The sequence below is a fragment of the Chenopodium quinoa genome, unplaced genomic scaffold (assembly GCF_001683475.1).
Source record: "Chenopodium quinoa cultivar QQ74 unplaced genomic scaffold, ASM168347v1, whole genome shotgun sequence".
Lineage (NCBI taxonomy): Eukaryota > Viridiplantae > Streptophyta > Magnoliopsida > Caryophyllales > Amaranthaceae > Chenopodium > Chenopodium quinoa.
In genome coordinates this window covers 751,475-769,750 of record NW_018745584.1, presented here as the reverse complement: position 1 = coordinate 769,750, position 18,276 = coordinate 751,475, and the positions used below count along the sequence as shown (strand labels likewise).

The 18,276-nt window shown below is 41.4% G+C and overlaps 2 protein-coding genes across 2 annotated transcripts; one reads left to right on the top strand and one right to left on the bottom strand.

The window, feature by feature from the left end:
- The first annotated feature begins 6,695 nt into the window (after positions 1–6,695).
- On the top strand, positions 6,696–8,357 carry LOC110716408 (divinyl chlorophyllide a 8-vinyl-reductase, chloroplastic-like). Its single transcript, XM_021895020.1, has one exon. The coding sequence runs from the start codon at positions 6,940–6,942 to the stop codon at positions 8,200–8,202; it is 1,263 nt and encodes a 420-aa protein (XP_021750712.1). The 5' UTR covers positions 6,696–6,939; the 3' UTR covers positions 8,203–8,357.
- A 142-nt stretch (positions 8,358–8,499) lies between these two features.
- Positions 8,500–16,067, bottom strand: LOC110716407 (WD repeat-containing protein 44-like). The gene is made up of 7 exons (XM_021895019.1): positions 13,840–16,067; positions 13,628–13,718; positions 13,373–13,530; positions 13,078–13,129; positions 12,872–12,948; positions 12,647–12,743; positions 8,500–12,552 (listed from the first exon to the last, which is right to left on the bottom strand). The coding sequence occupies exons 1-7, from the start codon at positions 15,592–15,594 to the stop codon at positions 11,633–11,635; spliced, it is 3,150 nt and encodes a 1,049-aa protein (XP_021750711.1). The 5' UTR covers positions 15,595–16,067; the 3' UTR covers positions 8,500–11,632.
- Positions 16,068–18,276: the final 2,209 nt, after the last annotated feature.

The window sequence follows — 18,276 nt, the reverse complement described above, 5'->3', positions numbered from 1 at the left end:
CATGGACATTCTGGGTCCATATACGCCTGCTACAGGCGGAAGGAGGTACATACTTGTTGCCGTCGACTACTTCGCTAAATGGGTAGAGGCGGAGGCTGTAAAGGGAATCAAGACGAAGGATGTAATTTCATTCATCTGGAAAAATGTCATCACTCGGTTCGGGGTTCCCATGTCTATGGTTTTTGATAATGGTCCCCAATTTGAGACGCCTGTTCTCAAAAGCTGGTCGGATGACCAAGGAATTGCAAACTACTTTGCATCTGTCGGCCGTCCACAAGCAAACGACCAGGTAGAAGCCTTTAATCAAAATCATCTCAGACGGTCTCAAGAAAAAGATTGAACGAGCAGGCGGCCTATGGGCGGATGAACTACCACATGTTCTCTGGGCCATTAGGACGACTGAAAAAGGGGCGACTGGAGAAACTCCATTCCTCCTAACTTACGGTGCGGAAGCTGTTCTTCCAATAGAACACCACGAGCCGACTCTTCGAGTAATGCTATATGACGAAGAGGCAAACTGGGAAGCCATGCGCCTGGCATTAGACTCACTTCCTGAAAAGAGGGGCAATGCTGTTTTGCGCCATGAAATCTATCGCCTGAGAATGACTAGATCATACAACAAAAAAGTACACAGGCGTCCACTCAAAGTAGGGGACTTTGTACTTAGAAAAATGGAAGCAGTCGGTAGGGCTAATGAGTCTGGCAAACTAACTCCCAACTGGGAAGGACCCTACCGAATCTGTGAGGAAGTCAGGGACGGTACCTACCATCTGGAAACCGTTGCCTCGAACTTGGAATGTAGATAATCTTAAGAAATATTTCTTTTGAATGATGTAAATAGTCAAGAGCTACTTAATAAAAGTTTGCACTTACTATTCAATTTTGTACTAAGAGGGGCACGCCTACTAACAAATAGTCGGCTACTCTCCATGTTTAATTTTTTTTTCTTACTTAAAGAGGGGCATGCCATCTGTACCTTTACAGTCGGCTACTCTCCATTGAGTATTTTTACTTCAGAGGGGCATGCCGTCCGTACCTTTACAGTCGGCTACTCTCCATTGAGTTTTTCACTCTATTTTCAGAGGGGCATGCCGTCTGTACCTTTACAGTCGGCTACTCTCCATTTGAGTATTTTACTCACAATAGGGGCATGTCGTCTGGACATATAGTCGGCTACTCTCCATAAGAAGATGGCCGACTGGTTCCAAACACATAGCCAACCCCCTAACACTTAGCTAAAAAGATTAGGGCCTGGTCGACCCTGTGCCTAACAGGCGGCTACCCTCCTTTTACTTAGCACCTACGTTCACCAAGAACTAACCAAGGCCACAGGCCGAATGATCAGCCAGGCGCCAAGCCAACTGATCAAATCTACAAAACTAATACGACCTGTCCCAACATCATAGCAGGCGTCCGGCGGCATCCCTCCGGATGAAATTCGTCGCAGAGAGCAGCTCCCTTTTGGGTGGAACATTGTTCTATAAACTAATTACACGACACCTATACGACTGTCCCCAAGGGCAACCACGTAGCCGTTTTTGAGACAAGGATAACTCTATCACTAACCAAACCAGTGGTAGCAGTTGACATCTGAGTCAGATGACCGCCTGTATTACTTGGGATAAATGCAGGGGGTACCTCTTAAGTTAATAGCCAACAAACATTGGCGAATCAAGGGGTCTAGCCGGTCTCCGCCGCCTGGTACCTCTACTTCTCAAGCAAGAGTGACGGCGACTGAGTAACTCCAATGTTAACTCATAGTCACTCCCTCGTATTTGGTATGGAACCTAAAAGGTTTGAGTAGACCGCCTGTTTTTTGGCAAACAGGGGCACTCAAACCCCTATTCCTACTAGGTAACCTATTGAGTTAATAGCCAACAAACATTGGCGAATCAAGGGGATCAGCCGGCCTCCGCCGCCTGGTACCTCTACTACTCAATTTAGTGTGACGGAGACTAAGTAACTCCTATGTTAACTTATAGTCACTCCCTCAAACTTAGTATGGAGCCTAAAAGTTATGAGTCGTCCGCTTGTTTTTAGCAAACAGGGGCTCTCAACCACTACTCCTGCTAAGTTAACAAATTACGAGTTAAAAGCCAACAAATATTGGCGAATAAAGGGAAACAACCGGTACCCGCCGCTTGTTATCTCTACTACTCAGTTCCTTGGCGACTAGGTAACACTCATGTTTACTTGGTCAGACCACTTTCCTACTTGGTTAAATTTATAAATGGCCGACTGATCGTCTATCCTGGAAACAGACAACCAGTCGTCCAGGGGCATAGGCGGCGTGACTAACTATCCGTACCTGTCTGCAACTATCGGCCATGTAAAACAGTCGGTCTAGTGAACAATTGGATATTAGATATGGAATACTTAGACAAATTTGAAGCAAAACAAAAATTCATTAAAAATAAGCCGGTCATTAAAGACCAGCAAAATATTCAAAGGCCCGGCCCCCTGGCCGGGTAAATACAAAGCAAACGGCACGCAGGCCGTGGAAAGAATACATAAAGCTTAAGAAGGGGGCAGTTCAGTATTAGCAGTTGTCGCCTGGTCAACACTCTTCTTGCTGGATTCGGCTTCAGCTGCATCCTTTTTTGATGCCTTACCCCCAAGCGGCACAAGCGCCACCACCGGCTCCTCCTCCTCCAACGCTTCCTCCAACGCCTCTTCCTCAGCAGCCGCCAGGATCTCTTGATTATATGTATCAGAACACTGGCGGTACGTTCTTTCCCAAGAGGCAAAGTCGGCATTGGGGAAGAGGCGACCCCAGGTCATGCGCTGGATTTGAGCGGAGTCTTCCATCATCTCCCGGACCAGCTCTTTCTTCTCTTGCTCGACCTTTTCCGAGAGCTCTTGGGTAAGACTCTTCTCCTGGGTCACCAGGCGTTCCTTTACGCTGGCCAAGGATTTCTCCATGGCTTCGTAAGAGTACATTTTTAGGCGAAGAGGTTTCAGCTCGGCCTTGAGATTTGTGATGGTCGCCTCCAGCTCGTCATTCTTCTTCTGGGCCGCCTCTAACTGAGCCCGAACAGCGGCGGTAGCCTGCGCCTGATAATAAAGAATATCAATGGTCAGAACTTCATTTTGGGCAATTTGAAACATTGCCTTATCACAGTCAGAGGCGGCCATAGCTTTTGCAGCCTTTACCTCTTTGTTCTTCCGATCAAGCGGCTTGCGAAGGCCGTTCACTCGGAGCAGGGCCTAAGTACAAAGAAAGAGGCGTCAGTTTCCAAACAAAAAGAAAACAGGCGTCCAGAAATTCAAATACTCAAAAATATGCTAAGTATACCTCAGCAAGGACCCTTGTAATCCCGTGAAGGTCAAGGGTGCCGACACCCCTGACCGCCTCCCTTTCAGATGGAGGAACTGCCCTGATCATAGACTTGGCCATCTCTACCAAGTCAGGCTCCTGAGGGCCGGCTGCATCAAGCATAAACAAACGGATTAGACCTAGTAAAAAGGGAGCGAGTCTAAAATTTACAAGGACAACTTCTTACTTCTAGGCGGCCCAGATGGAGTTTTAGAAGAAGTGGCCGGCTGTTTCTCAGCCGCCACATGTTTCCTGGCAGAACCAGGAGAGCTCCCAACAGTCGTCTTCCGGGCCTTGGGGTCCGGCTGTTGGGAAGATGAAGCTCTTGGAGCACCCGTCTAAAAAAAAAAAAAAAAAAAAAATAAAAAAAAAAAAAGAAGAAAAAAAGTCAGTATATGCATAAATACAACTCCAAAAAGAGGGTGAAAGGTTCGGAGCTCACCAAGGGTGCCCCCTTCTTGGGGGAGTCGGTTGAAGCTTGTTGCATGATAGAGGCCCGCAACATGGCCGCCGCAGTCTTGGAGGCGGTGATTTTGCTCATGGCGTCAGCTGCAAAAACAAACGGCAAAGTTAATAAAAGTCATAACAAGAAATGTATGGAACAACAGAGTATTCGACAGGCCGACTACCTCTTGAGCACCGACTGCTGAGGCCACAGGCGGCCAAAAAGTACTCGTCATAGAGCCACTTGAAGCTCGGGACGCAGTGCAGGGGTATTTGCTCTCGTACCCCTGAAGTAGAGTCGACCCTCGACTCTACTTTAAAGAGTCCTTTATCAAGGATCTCTTTCTTAGCCTTGGGGGGAACAGGCGGCATGCTACGGCCGCCTGCAAGAAGGGGCGGATTCCTGTTCCACCTATTGAAGCGCTTGTTCAGCTCAATGTCTGAACTCTCAATGATGAGGAAGGTGCTCCGCCAGTCCTTCCACTTGTTTGCTTTACCTCTCGTCATGAGGTAGCCCCTGTGGCTTGTCAATTGATACCAGCCGGTACCGCCTGTCTTAGGGGTCCGGCTGAGATAGTTCATATGGGCGAAAGCCTCGAAGCTCGGCTCCACCCCGTGCAGTTCGCACCCGGCCACATAGCCGAGTACGTTTACCCAAGAGTTTGGGGCTAACTGCCATAACCCCAACTCATACCCATCCAAAATCCGCTGAACAGCCGGATGTAATGGGAAGCGCAGCCTGCCTTGATGGCCGCCTCGTAGCAGCCAAAGCAGGCGCTATCATAACTGGAACCAGCCGGCCAGACGACTGTGTCTTCTGGATCCGGCACAAACACTAGAAAGTCGGGGCCCATGGTGTGGTTTGCAATAAAGCTCTCCACTTTCTCTTGCATGGCTGTGATCCGGCCCCGAGGTACCGTGCAGTAGTAAGGGGTATTTAGCTCTCGGTAAGAGGCGGATGGCTCCGCCCAATTGTCCCCCTTCTCAACTGCGTGAGAAAGTCTCGCCTCTTGCAGGCGGCTGTTTTTCTCTTCTGTACCCAAAGAAGCATGGCCAGAAGAGCTTGACTCGGAATCGTCCTCCGACGAGTCCGAAGAGGACGACTCCTCCCCTCTCCCGGAGGGGCCCGCCTCCTCTCTTTGAAAAGGAGCAGATTTGTTAACTGTTAAATGGGAAGGGGTCACTATGACTCCCCCCACAGAATTGCCGGCATCCAGGCCGCCTTGTTTCACTTCCACATCTGGCGCCTGGTCAGATGTTTCACTAAGCGGCACCCTGTGGGAGGAGCCGTCTGAATTTGAGACCCTAGCTGTCTTTTTCGTTCTGACCATCCTGCTCTGCATAGACACAGATACAGTCGGACTTTGTATAAAGGGCAAAGATGGGTCCGGAAAAGGGCAGGCGGCACTCCTAGTCCTAGATTCAGCCGTCCCCGGTGACCGGCTGATCACTAACCTAGGTCGTGTCGTGTGCTTCCGTGGTGCCATTTCAAAAAATAAAAAGAAAATTAAGAGTAAGAGAACTAACAGTTACCTGAACGAGTGACGGTTGATGAAGTTCTGAAAATCCTGTGCAGTCGGCTTGTCAGAACAGGCGGTAGGCAGAAAAAGTCCAAAATGTCAGAGCAAGTTCAGGGGTCCGAATGTTCTCAAAAAGTTCTCAAAGTGTGAAAATGACTCAAGACAATCCTCCCTTATATAGGCGAAGGGTCACTTTCAGAATTCAAAATTTGGGCGGGAAAATCTCTCGTCCTCTCGCCGACTGACACCTGTGGGAGGTCGCCGCCTGTTACAGTGCGACACCTGTCACAAGTAAGACGTGACCAATCACGTGCCACCTGTGAGGGGCAAATGATTAGGGGATTTTGCTCCCACCAATCGGAATGCGCCATGTGGGCCAATCAGGTCCTGCCAAGTGTCCCCCAGTTGGAACTGTCAGGGCTTGCCACGTGGCACGCGCTTATTCGTCCACCTTGGACCTGTTATGTCATGACATGTGGCATACTCCATGCCTAATGGAGAAACCGGCCACCCAGGCCCAACTTCCGAGGGAAGCCCAATCGGCCCTAGGTTAACCTAAACCTAGGATGGGCACGTTTCCCAAGGTTATAAATACCTCCCTTAATCCTCATTAAGGGGGATTACAGAAACATAACGGAAAAAACACATTAATTACACACAGTAATAACCGGCTGATCTCGCTAACAAAGCAGATTACCTACATTAAACACTCTCACCTAGAGAGACCTAATCTCTTTAATTTCTGCACTAATTACTCCTTAATCAAGTACTAACTTGACCGTTGGAGGCGGAGCTCCCAGGAGTCTCCGTTATTTTGCAGGTACAGGCGTCCGGTTCCAGTCTCGGAATTGTAACTCTCCCGCAGGACATCAGAAGACCCCGAAACAGGTGTTGTTTTCTGTTGGAACATATTTGAACAATCTTGAATGCCTTTTATACTAGGCACTTTATATTTGAATATATTGTGTTTTTTTTTGGGTCTAATTTTTTGTTTTGGTCAACTTCTGTTTTTTGGTGGGAAAATAAAAATTTGGCCATGAATTTTTCATTCCACCAAAATTTTGAAATGGACAACCAATTCACAAAATTGAGTGGGAAACAAAAATTTGGCCGAAAAAAAAAGGGAACCAGAAATCCCCCCTTAAAGTAGCGAAATTCAGAATAATGGGGGGATTAGTGGTCCCCTTCACCACCTTTTACCCACCATCTAAAACTCACCCAAAAACAAAAATAAGTGGGACCCTTTCTTTCTCTCCATTTTCCACCTTAATTAAACCCACCCAACTTAATTAAAATCCCCTGAAAGTTTTGCCTAGAAGTCCGCAATTTTCCCCTTTGTTGCAGATAATCCCGGGCGAAGGGAGTATTTGATTTTTTTTTTTTAAAAACTAAACTCCTATTTGAATCAAACCAAAAGATAATCAAAAGTTTGATCCAAAATGTTTTAGAAATAACCCCCACTTGATACTTTAATATTCAATTCAATTATATGGCTGAGAATGCAGCATTTCTCTCCCTTGTATTTTTCGCAATCTGAATTTTTGGCACCAAAAATCCCGACACTTTCAGACTCACTCAGCTCAGCAACTCCATCTCCGACCTTTTTCTCTCTTCACCCACTCTTTCTCACCGCCGTAGCTCAGCCTGCTGACAGAGAGGATGTCAATTATCACTACTTCACCTCGCTACACTTTCAACCTACCGAAGTCACAAGATCATTTCAGAAATAACCCAGAAAAATTCAGCCAATTTCAGGTGAACCCATTTCAATTTCACTTCTGTAGGTCACAATCCCACACAATTTGTAGCAAAAGTAATAAATTAGTGTACCCAATCACTGCTTCAAATTGTAGCAGTACTGTAGTAGAACAATCTCCTAAAAACCAGTTATTTAGAAGCAAAAATCCTAAGGATATTAATGTATTGATTGTAGGTTCAACTGGGTACATTGGCAAATTTGTTGTAAAAGAGTTGGTTAAGAGGGGTTTTAATGTGATTGCTGTTGCTAGAGAGAAAAGTGGGATTAGAGGTAGATATGGTAAAGAAGAGACTCTTAGTCAATTGAATGGTGCTAATGTGTGCTTTTCTGATGTTACTAATTTGGATGATTTGGAGAGGAATTTGGTAAATTTCGGGGTTGATTCGATTGATGTTGTGGTTTCGTGCCTAGCGAGTCGAAACGGGGGGATTAAAGACTCTTGGTTGATTGATTATGAGGCTACTAAGAACAGTCTTCTTGCTGGAAAGAAATTTGGGGCTGTTCACTTTGTGTTGCTTTCTGCAATATGTGTGCAGAAACCCCTTTTAGAATTTCAGCGCGCCAAGTTGAAATTCGAGGCGGAATTGATGCAGGAAGCTGAGAGAGATGAGGGGTTTAGTTATAGCATTGTGAGGCCTACCGCGTTTTTTAAGAGTTTGGGAGGGCAGGTTGAGCTTGTGAAAGATGGCAAACCTTATGTAATGTTTGGGGATGGGAAATTGTGTGCTTGTAAACCAATGAGTGAACCTGATTTAGCTTCGTTTATTGCGGATTCTGTCTTAGATGAAGATAAGATTAATCAGGTTTTGCCGATTGGAGGGCCAGGGAAAGCACTTACGCCATTAGAGCAAGGAGAGATGTTGTTTAAACTTTTGGGAAAGGAGCCAAAATTTATAAAAGTTCCCATTGAGATCATGGATTTTGCTATTGGTGTACTTGATTTCCTAGCTAAGGTTATCCCATCTTTGGAAGATGCTGCGGAGTTTGGAAAAATTGGGCGATATTATGCTGCTGAGAGTATGCTGGTTCTGGATCCTGAAACTGGAGAATACAGTGCTGAAAAAACTCCAAGCTATGGTGGAGACACTTTGGAAGAGTTTTTCCAGAAGGTCCTTAAAGAAGGTATGGCCGGCCAAGAGTTGGGGGAGCAGACAATATTTTAGTTGTTTTGGGATCCTTCAACTTTAATGCTTTGTTACATATAAATGTACATCCTGTTCTTACCATTCGTATAACTATATGCATTTGTAGTGATATAAATTTTTGACTGAGTGACTATTTTGTATTGCATGGCCTTGATGATACTTAGACCTTTTCATTTTTGCTTCTACAGTTACTTGAATGAGTTGATAAATTGACATATTTTACGTTTACGTTGTGAATCTACCAATGAGATGCGTCCTAATTCTTGCTTCAGCATTACAAGTTATGGCTGAACAAGTCCCTAATCTCCAAAATCGTACAATACTCATTATCATATCTATAATATGTAGTTATTTGAAAGTTATTATTTTGTCTTCATTATCTATATTCACTGACAAATTGGTGTGAACAAATCGGATTTAACACAATATGTTCATATGTGCATTGATAGCGCCTGATAGTTTGATACCCAGAAGCTTACCTAGTTTCAGTACATGGGGAGCGAGCTTTGAGATAAGTGTTCAATACATAGAGCTGTATTCATTGTGAAATTGCAGGTGACTGATTTTTTTTTGCTAATACTGTATAAGACCTTCATCTTGGTTATTTAATTTGCTCTTTTTCATCTTTATTTTTGTGCTTCTTTTACCACTCATCCCCACCTGCCCCTCCTCCATTATCGCAAGAACTCTAAATACTCAACTGCTGATTGCATCTTTGGGCACTCCCACTATTTTCACTTGAAAGCTTCTGATGGCTTGATTGGCTTCTTGTTCTGCATAGATCAAGCCCTATTTGCTTGACATTAGGTAAGATTCTTGACAACTTTGGTTGGCCTTTCTCTTAACCATCAAGACACTAGACTACTAGAGCACAGTAGAAACTACGTAAGACGTAAAAACTAAGGCCTATGTCTTAACATACTTGCTAAATTGCTAGGCAAGAAGTATGTGTAAATGCTAATCATGTGAAGAAAACCTCTTAAAGGCTGGACTTTATACTACCTCTATTTCTTATTATTTGCAACGATTTGACATAAAGTGTGAGTGAAAAGAATCTAATCTAATCGTTGCAAATAATTAGAAACAGAGGTAGTATTATTTTCCTCTGTCAGCTGCTGCTGTCATGTGCCTAAATGCACTACGGGCAGGATCTTTATTAAAAAAATAAAATAAAATTGTAAATTGGAAACTTTAAACTTAATGGACAAAGGTGAAAACATAAGGACTTTGATTATATTTCTGAAGTATATTGAAAGAATTCGGAATCAAGCGTGAAAGAAATTCATAAATTAGTAACTTCTGGTCAGACATTCTGTACTGCTAGATTACTTATTTAATTGAGGCAGCATTAAGGTGCTTGGTGGTTTGATTTTCATTTAGGTGATCTGGGTGATTATACAGTTGTAAGGACAATATATTAGTAGCTGATACAGAAGCTGCGGCAATTGATCCAGAAAGAACAACAAGCAACACCTAAGGCAGAAGCTAATGATTATGTATTTTGCAGCAGGTGTAGAGTAATTTTGTTTCCTTGTTTTGGGCAGCATAGACCTGAATTATTAGGAATGGGATATGATCTATATTCAAGACTCAAAGATTCTCTTTGAGATCTGAGTATTCCAAGTGACTGTTTCCCAGATTGATTGTTTAATCATGTTTTTGCATCATGCCATTAACTTGTTTTATTCTGCTGGCTGTGCTAGATACTTTTTAGGTCTTTGAGTGCACTATGTACACATGTAAGGGGAAACTGGTAGACTTGTTACAATTCTATGAAACCATTGAGATCAATGGTCGTGAAGGGACTCTACTAACTAATGATGAGGTCGATCAGGTGCACTATCCTTTCAGTTGCTTTAATCCAAAGGTTTGGGGATTTTGATTTTGTTGCTAATTTGTTCGGTGATTATGATTTTTCCTCATAAATTACAAGCTGCCTGTTCATGTAACAGTTTGTATGCTTTTACTGTTCCTTAGTTGCGAGAGTTAGCTTTGGCTAATATTGGTGCAATTGCAACCGTGTTGATCTTGTAAAGAAACTGTCTGTTCTTTTGCTGATAATGCTCAAGGACCTGCTGTTTCCTAAGGTTTGTTTTATTCTCAGTCTGTTATATTTTGCTGATTGTTTTCCTCTTTTCCTTTTATTCAGCTCAAACTCATTTCAAACAATGATCCATAGTCAGACTGAATTTCCTTATGAAATAAGGGAAAATTCTCATTGGTAGCTTTATACTTTTGACTTCTATAATTGGTAGCCGATTTTTTTTTATTTTTTTTTATCAATGGTAGCCCTATATTTTTTACTTTTACTTAAAGTGATATTAATGAAAGTAGTTTAAAAATTCTGTTGATATTAACTTTACTTGACTATGGTTAAGCAATAAGCATTCACTCTTTTTTTTTACAAAAAAAAAGGGGTTAAGCATTCACTTTCTTCCTCATTCCCCACCCCCATCTTTCCCCAAAACTCAACCTTTCCACCGTTAATTAACCCTCATCCTTCATAACCATTCCAACCACCACTATCACCGGCTCAAAAGAACCTAAAGCCTGCACAAAGAAAGCCACCAACCCACAAATGTTCCAACCACTCTTTATCCTCCCTTCACTGAACTCTCCTCTCATCCACCACCAACTCCCACTGCAAATTCCTCCTCTCCCACCCATCTTCCAACCACACTCTTGATTGGGGCTTATGGAATTTTCAATTTTGATGGATAATTAAAGTCAGAATGCAGAATGGCGAAGAGAGAAATGAAGAACCATGTTGATTACGGGTCAACTTTGAATAATGGTAGTGGTATTTGTGATGGAGAGAGTGATTTTTGGTGGTGGAGAAGCTTGAAGTTAACCATGGTAGTTGGAGTTCATAAAGCGTAAGGTAGGAGAGAGAAGTTAGAAGCTTAAAGTAAGCAATTGAGTTGAGATGGGACTGAGAATAAAAAGGAATCCATAATTTTTTAAGTAAAAAAATTAACCAAGCTTAGTTAAGGCCATAATCTGGCATAGGGTGGTATGTAGTTAACAAATTTTTTTAATGTTTTTTACATTTTATTTATTTTTTTATTTTAAAAAAGTGGTTGCTATCAAATTCTCTTTCAAAAGGTGTTTTCTGTTTTTATTTTTTATTTATTTATTTATTTATTTTTTTACTAGTCTCGTCTAATTTCCTTTCATTATGAATTTTTTACTACCTCCGTTTCATAATTTTTGCAACTTTGGAATATTTTATATCTCACAAATATTACCCCAAAGTTGCAAAAAATATGAAACGGAGGTAGTATAAAAAAACTCCACATAACAAAATTTTGTTAGTCCTACAGCTTTACAGAGAATATCTTACTGATGAAATCAGAATACAACCTCCAAAAACAATCTGTGCTTTCTATGTACATTCTTAACCCCCCCGCCCCACCCACCAATAATGTTACTGTACTCCAACAAAAACTTATTCACCTTTTGTGATAAAGATATTGGATTGGCGCCCAACTTTGAGCGGCACCCCAAAATTTTGGTATGCCCTTATCTCTCCTCCTAGTCCTGCTGTCACAATGACCAATCCCCATGCTCTAGCTTGCATGGTCTCACTTCCATGGCTTCCACCCCCATCAAACCAAGACCAACCTGGCGCCCATGAAGGTGACGATGAGCCAAGGTTGGAAGGTGAGTCACTATACCTTATTGATCCACCAGAACACGAGTTAAAAGAACTGTCCACACCAGATTCTGTTCTGGCAATCTGAGCAGGATCTGCTTCTGGACTATAAGGAGGCTTTTCACCATCTAAACTGTTCTCACTGTTGCTGCTGTTGTTGTTGCTGTTATTGTTGTTGCTGTTGTTGATGTTGTTGCTGCTGTTGTTGTTATTGTTATTGCTGTTAATGATGGTGTTGTTGTTGTTGCTGTTATTTTCATATTCATCTTTATTAATGTTGCTGTTATTTATGCTTTCATTGTTGATGCAGCTGCTGGTGTTGTTATTGCAGTTGTCATTGTTCACAGTTTTCTCTGCTGTGTTGCTGTTTTTCTTGTTAGTTGGCAAGGGGGGGAGTTGCTTCTTGTTCTTGTTCACATCTTCTTTCTTGGGTGAACTGGTAGCAGAGGCTTGTGGTTTTTTTGAGTTCTTCTTAGAGTTCAACTGTATTGTGGGAGGTTCAATTTTGATACCACCGGGCCATGGGATTGCCACAGATACATCTTTACACTGGAAATACTCGTAAGAACTTGTGTCAATTACATTTTTGGTTTTACCACTTCGGGGCTCTTCTCGCTTCCATACATAAACATTTGAATCTTCACTCCCACATATTACATATTTTTCATCTGGGCTAAAAGAAGCAGCAATTTGACTGCTAGTATTTCGAAATCCTGCCATATAAGATACATCATTCATGCTTTAGCATTTGCTGTGGAAATGTCAGATGATGCAGTTGAAAAAGGTTTTCAAGGCATAGGGGAATACCTCCTCTAAACTTTTGGATTGATTCCGAGCCATCAAATATTCTTATTCTCGAATCAGCAGAGGTTACAAGAACTTCGTTTGGGTTATCTGAGGCAAACTGATCAAATCAAGAAACAAGTTATGTTAGCAGTCCTACAAACCACAGATCAAGGTGAGAGAATATGGTCATGTACGATGGGTATGGGCTTATTTCTTATAACAAAGGATAGGGAGAAGGTCGAGTACCTCGAAACCAGTTATCTTCTTTGGAGTTTTCTTTTTGTTATGTATATCAAATTGAATCGTTGGATTTAACTTCCCTTCTGCAATGCCAAAGAATTATAATGGTTAGATTGATTCTGATTCAAGGAACTTACGCTTTGGTGTTGCACTGCATGCCATAAGAACAAAATAGATTAAATTGACGTTTTGTTCAGTATAACAGCTTGTACCGGAAATATTGTACATGCGACAGTTTCCTTTGTGAGAGCCTACTGCAGCTCCCTGCACACACAAAAAATATCGGTGCTTAACAACGTGTTTAGGTCTAAAGGCTCAGAGCTGATAGTGATGATCCAATTGCACTTTGCACATATTACATGTTCAAGGTATGAAATGTGATGAATAAAAATGTTCTTTTATCATTTTGTCATTTATCAATCATATATAAAATGTTATTACTCGTAATAAAAAACCATATGATGGCAGATTCTAGAAGTAGGGAAGAAGAAAAAAGTTGATCAGGACCTGGCCATCAGGAGTATAGCAAGCAGCAGTAACCATCTCATGGAGATCAGTCCAGTCAACAACCCGTCTTCCGGGTACATTCCATATCCGAACCTTGGCATCGAGTGAGCCGCTTATGAAATATTCGTCGTTCACAGGATTAAACTGTATACATGTGACTAGAAAAAAAATAATACAATCCCTTATGTTAGCTCTTAATAAAACATAAATAATAATAAGTATGTGTGATCATATAATCGAATTTACGTTCTTTACCATAGTCATTGTGCGCAAACAGCTTCAAACAGACCTTTTTCTCCAAGTCCCACAGTCTTACAGTTTTGTCCATTGAAGAAGAAAGCAAAAACTAGTATAAACCAAAAATATCTTAGAATTATAGTTTGTTTTTTCCCCCAAAATTTAAATGAGACAAGTTCTACACAAATATTTCATATAATTTCAGCGTACATAAATATGCTGATCCATACCTGAGAACTAGACCAGGAAAGATCTAGCACATCATCCAAGTGACCTTTAAACGAACAAACGGGTTCATTTGAGAGTGCAAACACGGTCTCAGGCAACTGAACATAATCAGGCATGTTACTTCCTCGACGACTGCCTGATCTCCCTTTTTTCTTCTTCTCTAATGTGGACATGTCTGGTGCCCGGTCAGGGGACGGGCAGAACACAGGATGAACAGGGGTGGAATTAGCACTTTCCTCGGGTGGTTTTAAAGAAGCTATCTCACATTTTTGAACTTCCCATACATGAATCACCTTATCCTCCCCTGCACTTGCCAAATACCGCCCATCAAAATTGAATTTAATGGTCCAAATTGATCCTTGGTGAGCCTGTATCTCCTGGCAGAATCTTAATGCAGTCAACTCCTTATATGCCTTCCCCTGCGACCTCACCCTTACCCACTCACTGTTTTGAGTACCATTTTTCACACCTTTCTGCGGCTCCGGTGGAGTAGTAGGAGTAGGAACAGGAATAGGAGGGGGTAGGTGCTGCTCTTTTTCCGGTGCAACCGCACCTAAACCAGTAACCGAATTAGCCACTTTGTTGATGTTCTTAAGGAGAGAAACTCCCCTCTTCTTGCTATACCTAAAACTCTTGGATAAGTACGCGTTGACACTACTTTTCCTTTCGAGGCCGGCTTCATTACTGTCAACATCATTATTCCGTCTCCTGTTTTCTCTTCTCATCAACTCCTTCACCACCGGGGAATAGCCCACCGATTTTTCGAACTCCTCCATTGTCAATTGCCTTCCTGTTTGAAGATCACTTAGCCTGTTCCACATTCCATCTTCTGCAAATTCCTTCACAACAAATTCTTTTCCTGTATCTAAGTTTTTTATCAGAAAGAATGCTCCTAATTGCTCTCCACTATTCGTAAGCATACGGCTCTTTGGCCTGGCTTTCTTAGTATTTTCTGTACTGCTCTTTTTAATCTCGTGATCGTTGCTTTGGTGGGTGGTTGCAACTGAGGTAGAGGTAGAGGTGGACGCGGTGTCATTAGTATTGTAATTTAACTTGCATAGACGAGAAAAGGGTACATAAGTGGATAAAGTCCTGGTTATCCTCTGTTTGGAAATGCTTCCAATTAATAGCTCTTTCCTTCGTTTTGTCTCGAAAGAGAAGGGATCAATGTCGCCATCAGATCGTGACCTGACCAGAATAACCGAAGCATCTGGGGGGATAGACGCCGTGGAATGATCTTCATGAGAATGATTCTGATCGCTGCTGCTGTTTGTCATCAATGGGGACGTATCTTTATCCTCTCCTTTTTTGCTATCATCATGAGGCAAAGGCGGAGTTTCAACAGCAAGGAACTTCTTAGACATGACCATTGTCCTAAGCTTAAGAAGTTCCTTGCTGCTATTCAACCCCATCCCCTGCAGCAGCCGACGTCTACGCTCCTGTATAGATGTCGGCGCTGCCATCCATATGTCATACTCCTCCGTGGATGGCAGCGGCAGGGGAGGGGTGGGGGGCAATACAACATTGTTCGTGTGTTGTAGGCCCCCTTCCGACGACGATGAAATGACAGACGCGAAGGACATACGTGGGTCCTCAAAGTCGTCATCATCTGAGTCATCGTCGGAGTGCCTCATTAACAAGTCCATAGGGACCACCGTGGAAATACGGTTGTTAGCGTCGAAGAAATCGTCGTCATCTTCGTCGTCGTGACATCCTAATCCGTCCCAATTCATGGTCATTGTTCGTTTTATATCCATTTTCGAATCGATAGTAGTAATTATGATGGTAATGGTTACGGTAATAATGATCAATATAGTTGTTCATTTACATTTGATGTGGATAAAATCTTGGTTTATCAAACTAAAACGGTAGAATTTTGGAGAGGAATGTAAGAACAGCATTTTATTTTTCTTGATTGTTTGTTTAATTTCTTTTTTTGGGAATAATTTTGGTTTGTGTGAGAGAGAAGAAAGGTGTGGAAAGAGAGTGGAAGGGAGAAAAACAAGGAGAATATTGCCTAAATGTCGTTACAAGAACAATAATAATTAAGGCTATGATTTGGTACATCAGAAAATGGAACCTACAAATGATTAAATGCAGTATTCAATTCAATTCACTGTCAATTGGGTCTTTTAGTTCACAACCAAGAACATGTCATCACGTCTTAACACATTATCATTATTAAGTTCGTTAGATTAAATTAAAATATTTTTGGGAATAAAAATAAATTATTCTGATTTATATGATATGAATGTAGCTATGTGCTCAAACATTCTCTTTGAAATTTTATTTTTCATTGCAAAATGATCTGATATGGGTCCAACTTATAATTGTTATTTTTAATTTTTTCAAAAATTTGTTAATGTATAAATATTTCTTCCCTAAAAAAAATGTATAAATATTTCTATTTTATTTCATTTATTGCAAATTAGCAGTATTTTTACCATTTTGTTCTTATATGACCTTTCACTAGAAATGACAATTGTAGGCATTTACATGATGTTTGATTAAAGAGAAACGGAGAGAAAAGAACATAAGAGAAAAGTAATAATGCGTTATCCTTTGTTTGGATATACTTAATGCAAGGAGGGGAGGAAGGAAAATAGAAAAGATCTATTTTATTCCCCTTTTAATAAACCAAATCCCTCCAATTGTTTGAGAGATTTGAAAGGAAAATGAAAGGTTACCTTCTGCCTCCCCTCGCCTCTTTGCCTTCCCTCTTTTTCCTTTTCCTCTTTTTTCCTTTACTAATGTTATCCAAACATAGTGCTAATTAAACTAGTCCTAATCCATCGAACTAGTTGTAATGCAAAGGGTGTTCAACATTTGGTTATTGCAAAGAAAAATTTGTAATCTACTGCGAAGTAAGTAGAATGTGACGCAACAAGTCTATTATTGTCAAATATCTTGGTTGGACAAACTTAAAGTAACTAATCACAATAGCTCAAAGTTTGTTTTGTTTTACAACAAAGGAATTCAAAGAGATCAAACTAATGCTTTAGATACTCAAATAATCGTCCTGTATATATTTCTCATATTATGCGGGGATTTATAGTACCCATGCATGAACAGTATTTGCTCGATATATTAAACATGCTGTGAAATGTCTAATCGAGCGTGAGGTTTTGAGCGACAATATTTATTCTTGCATATGAAGCTTAGTAGTGGTATTTGGTGGTATTCATAATCTGTTCATATTACGCATACGATGCGTATTACAACACTCCTCCTTGAACGAATTTTTATAAGGATGACTCCTACCTAAAAATTTACATTAGGTAAAAACAAATATTACCACTATTGCACCTGTATGTTTATCTGCCTCATTAAAATCTTGCCAAGAAAAACCATGTGGAATAAATACTTAGACGAAGGAAAAAGAGTACAACACATATAGGGTTTCCCCCTCAATTTAACACAGATCACAAAGACGACACATGCCGGTCATATGTAGGAGTTCTTGAAATTTGCTAAGTGGTAATAATGCCTTTTTCACTACAAGAAAACAACCGATTTATGATGGGCTGGTTCCGACAGACATGTAATTCCGTCGGAAATTTCGACGGATTTGTATTTCGTCGAATATTTCCGACGGATTCAAACAATCAGGCGGAAATCCGTTGGAAATTTCCGCCGGAATATAAATCCGTCGGAATGTTTATACTTTCCGACGGATTATTCCGTCGTAAATTTAAATTTCCGACGGATAAATATTTCGTCAGAAATTTCCGACGGAATTTCTCTCGGAATATAAATTATAAAAAAAGAAAAAAAACCGTATAAAATGTCTAAACCCTACCCCTTCTTTTTCCACCCCTTTTCTTTCTGCTTCTCTTTCTCTATCCTCTTCGCTTTCCCCCTCTTCTTATTCCCCTTCTCATTCTCTCTCTTCTCCGCCCTCCTCTTTCTCTTCTCTCTCGGTCTTCTTCTCCCTTTCTCTCTCTTCTATGGCCTCGCTCTCTCTCTTTTCCGCCCTCCTTCACTTTCTCTCTCTTCTCTTATTTTTCTTTGTCCTCCCTTTCTCTCACTTCTCCCATAGACATTTCGATTAAAAACATTAGGAAAGAGTTTTCATGGTTGGAGCCTAGAAATCTCAAATCGGCGAGAGAAATTCAAAGTTTCATGGTCAAAACGAAGGTTTTTAGGTCAAATTCAACCATAAAAATCTAGATATAGAGTTTTCATGGTTGAATTTGGCCTCGTAAACCCAATTTCAAGGTTTTGTGTGGTGGAATTAAGTTATGTATGTATCTGTTAGTTGAGGCGAATTACTACAAGAGGGGGGTAGTAAGTTCCTATATGACTACTTTTTGCGGAATTTAAAATAAACGTAATAGCTTAGGAACATGAAAAGCACACAACAATATTATGAGGAAACCTTCCCGGACCCAACTGGATGTAAAACCTCGACCCTCCAAGGGATTTCAAACACCAAACTA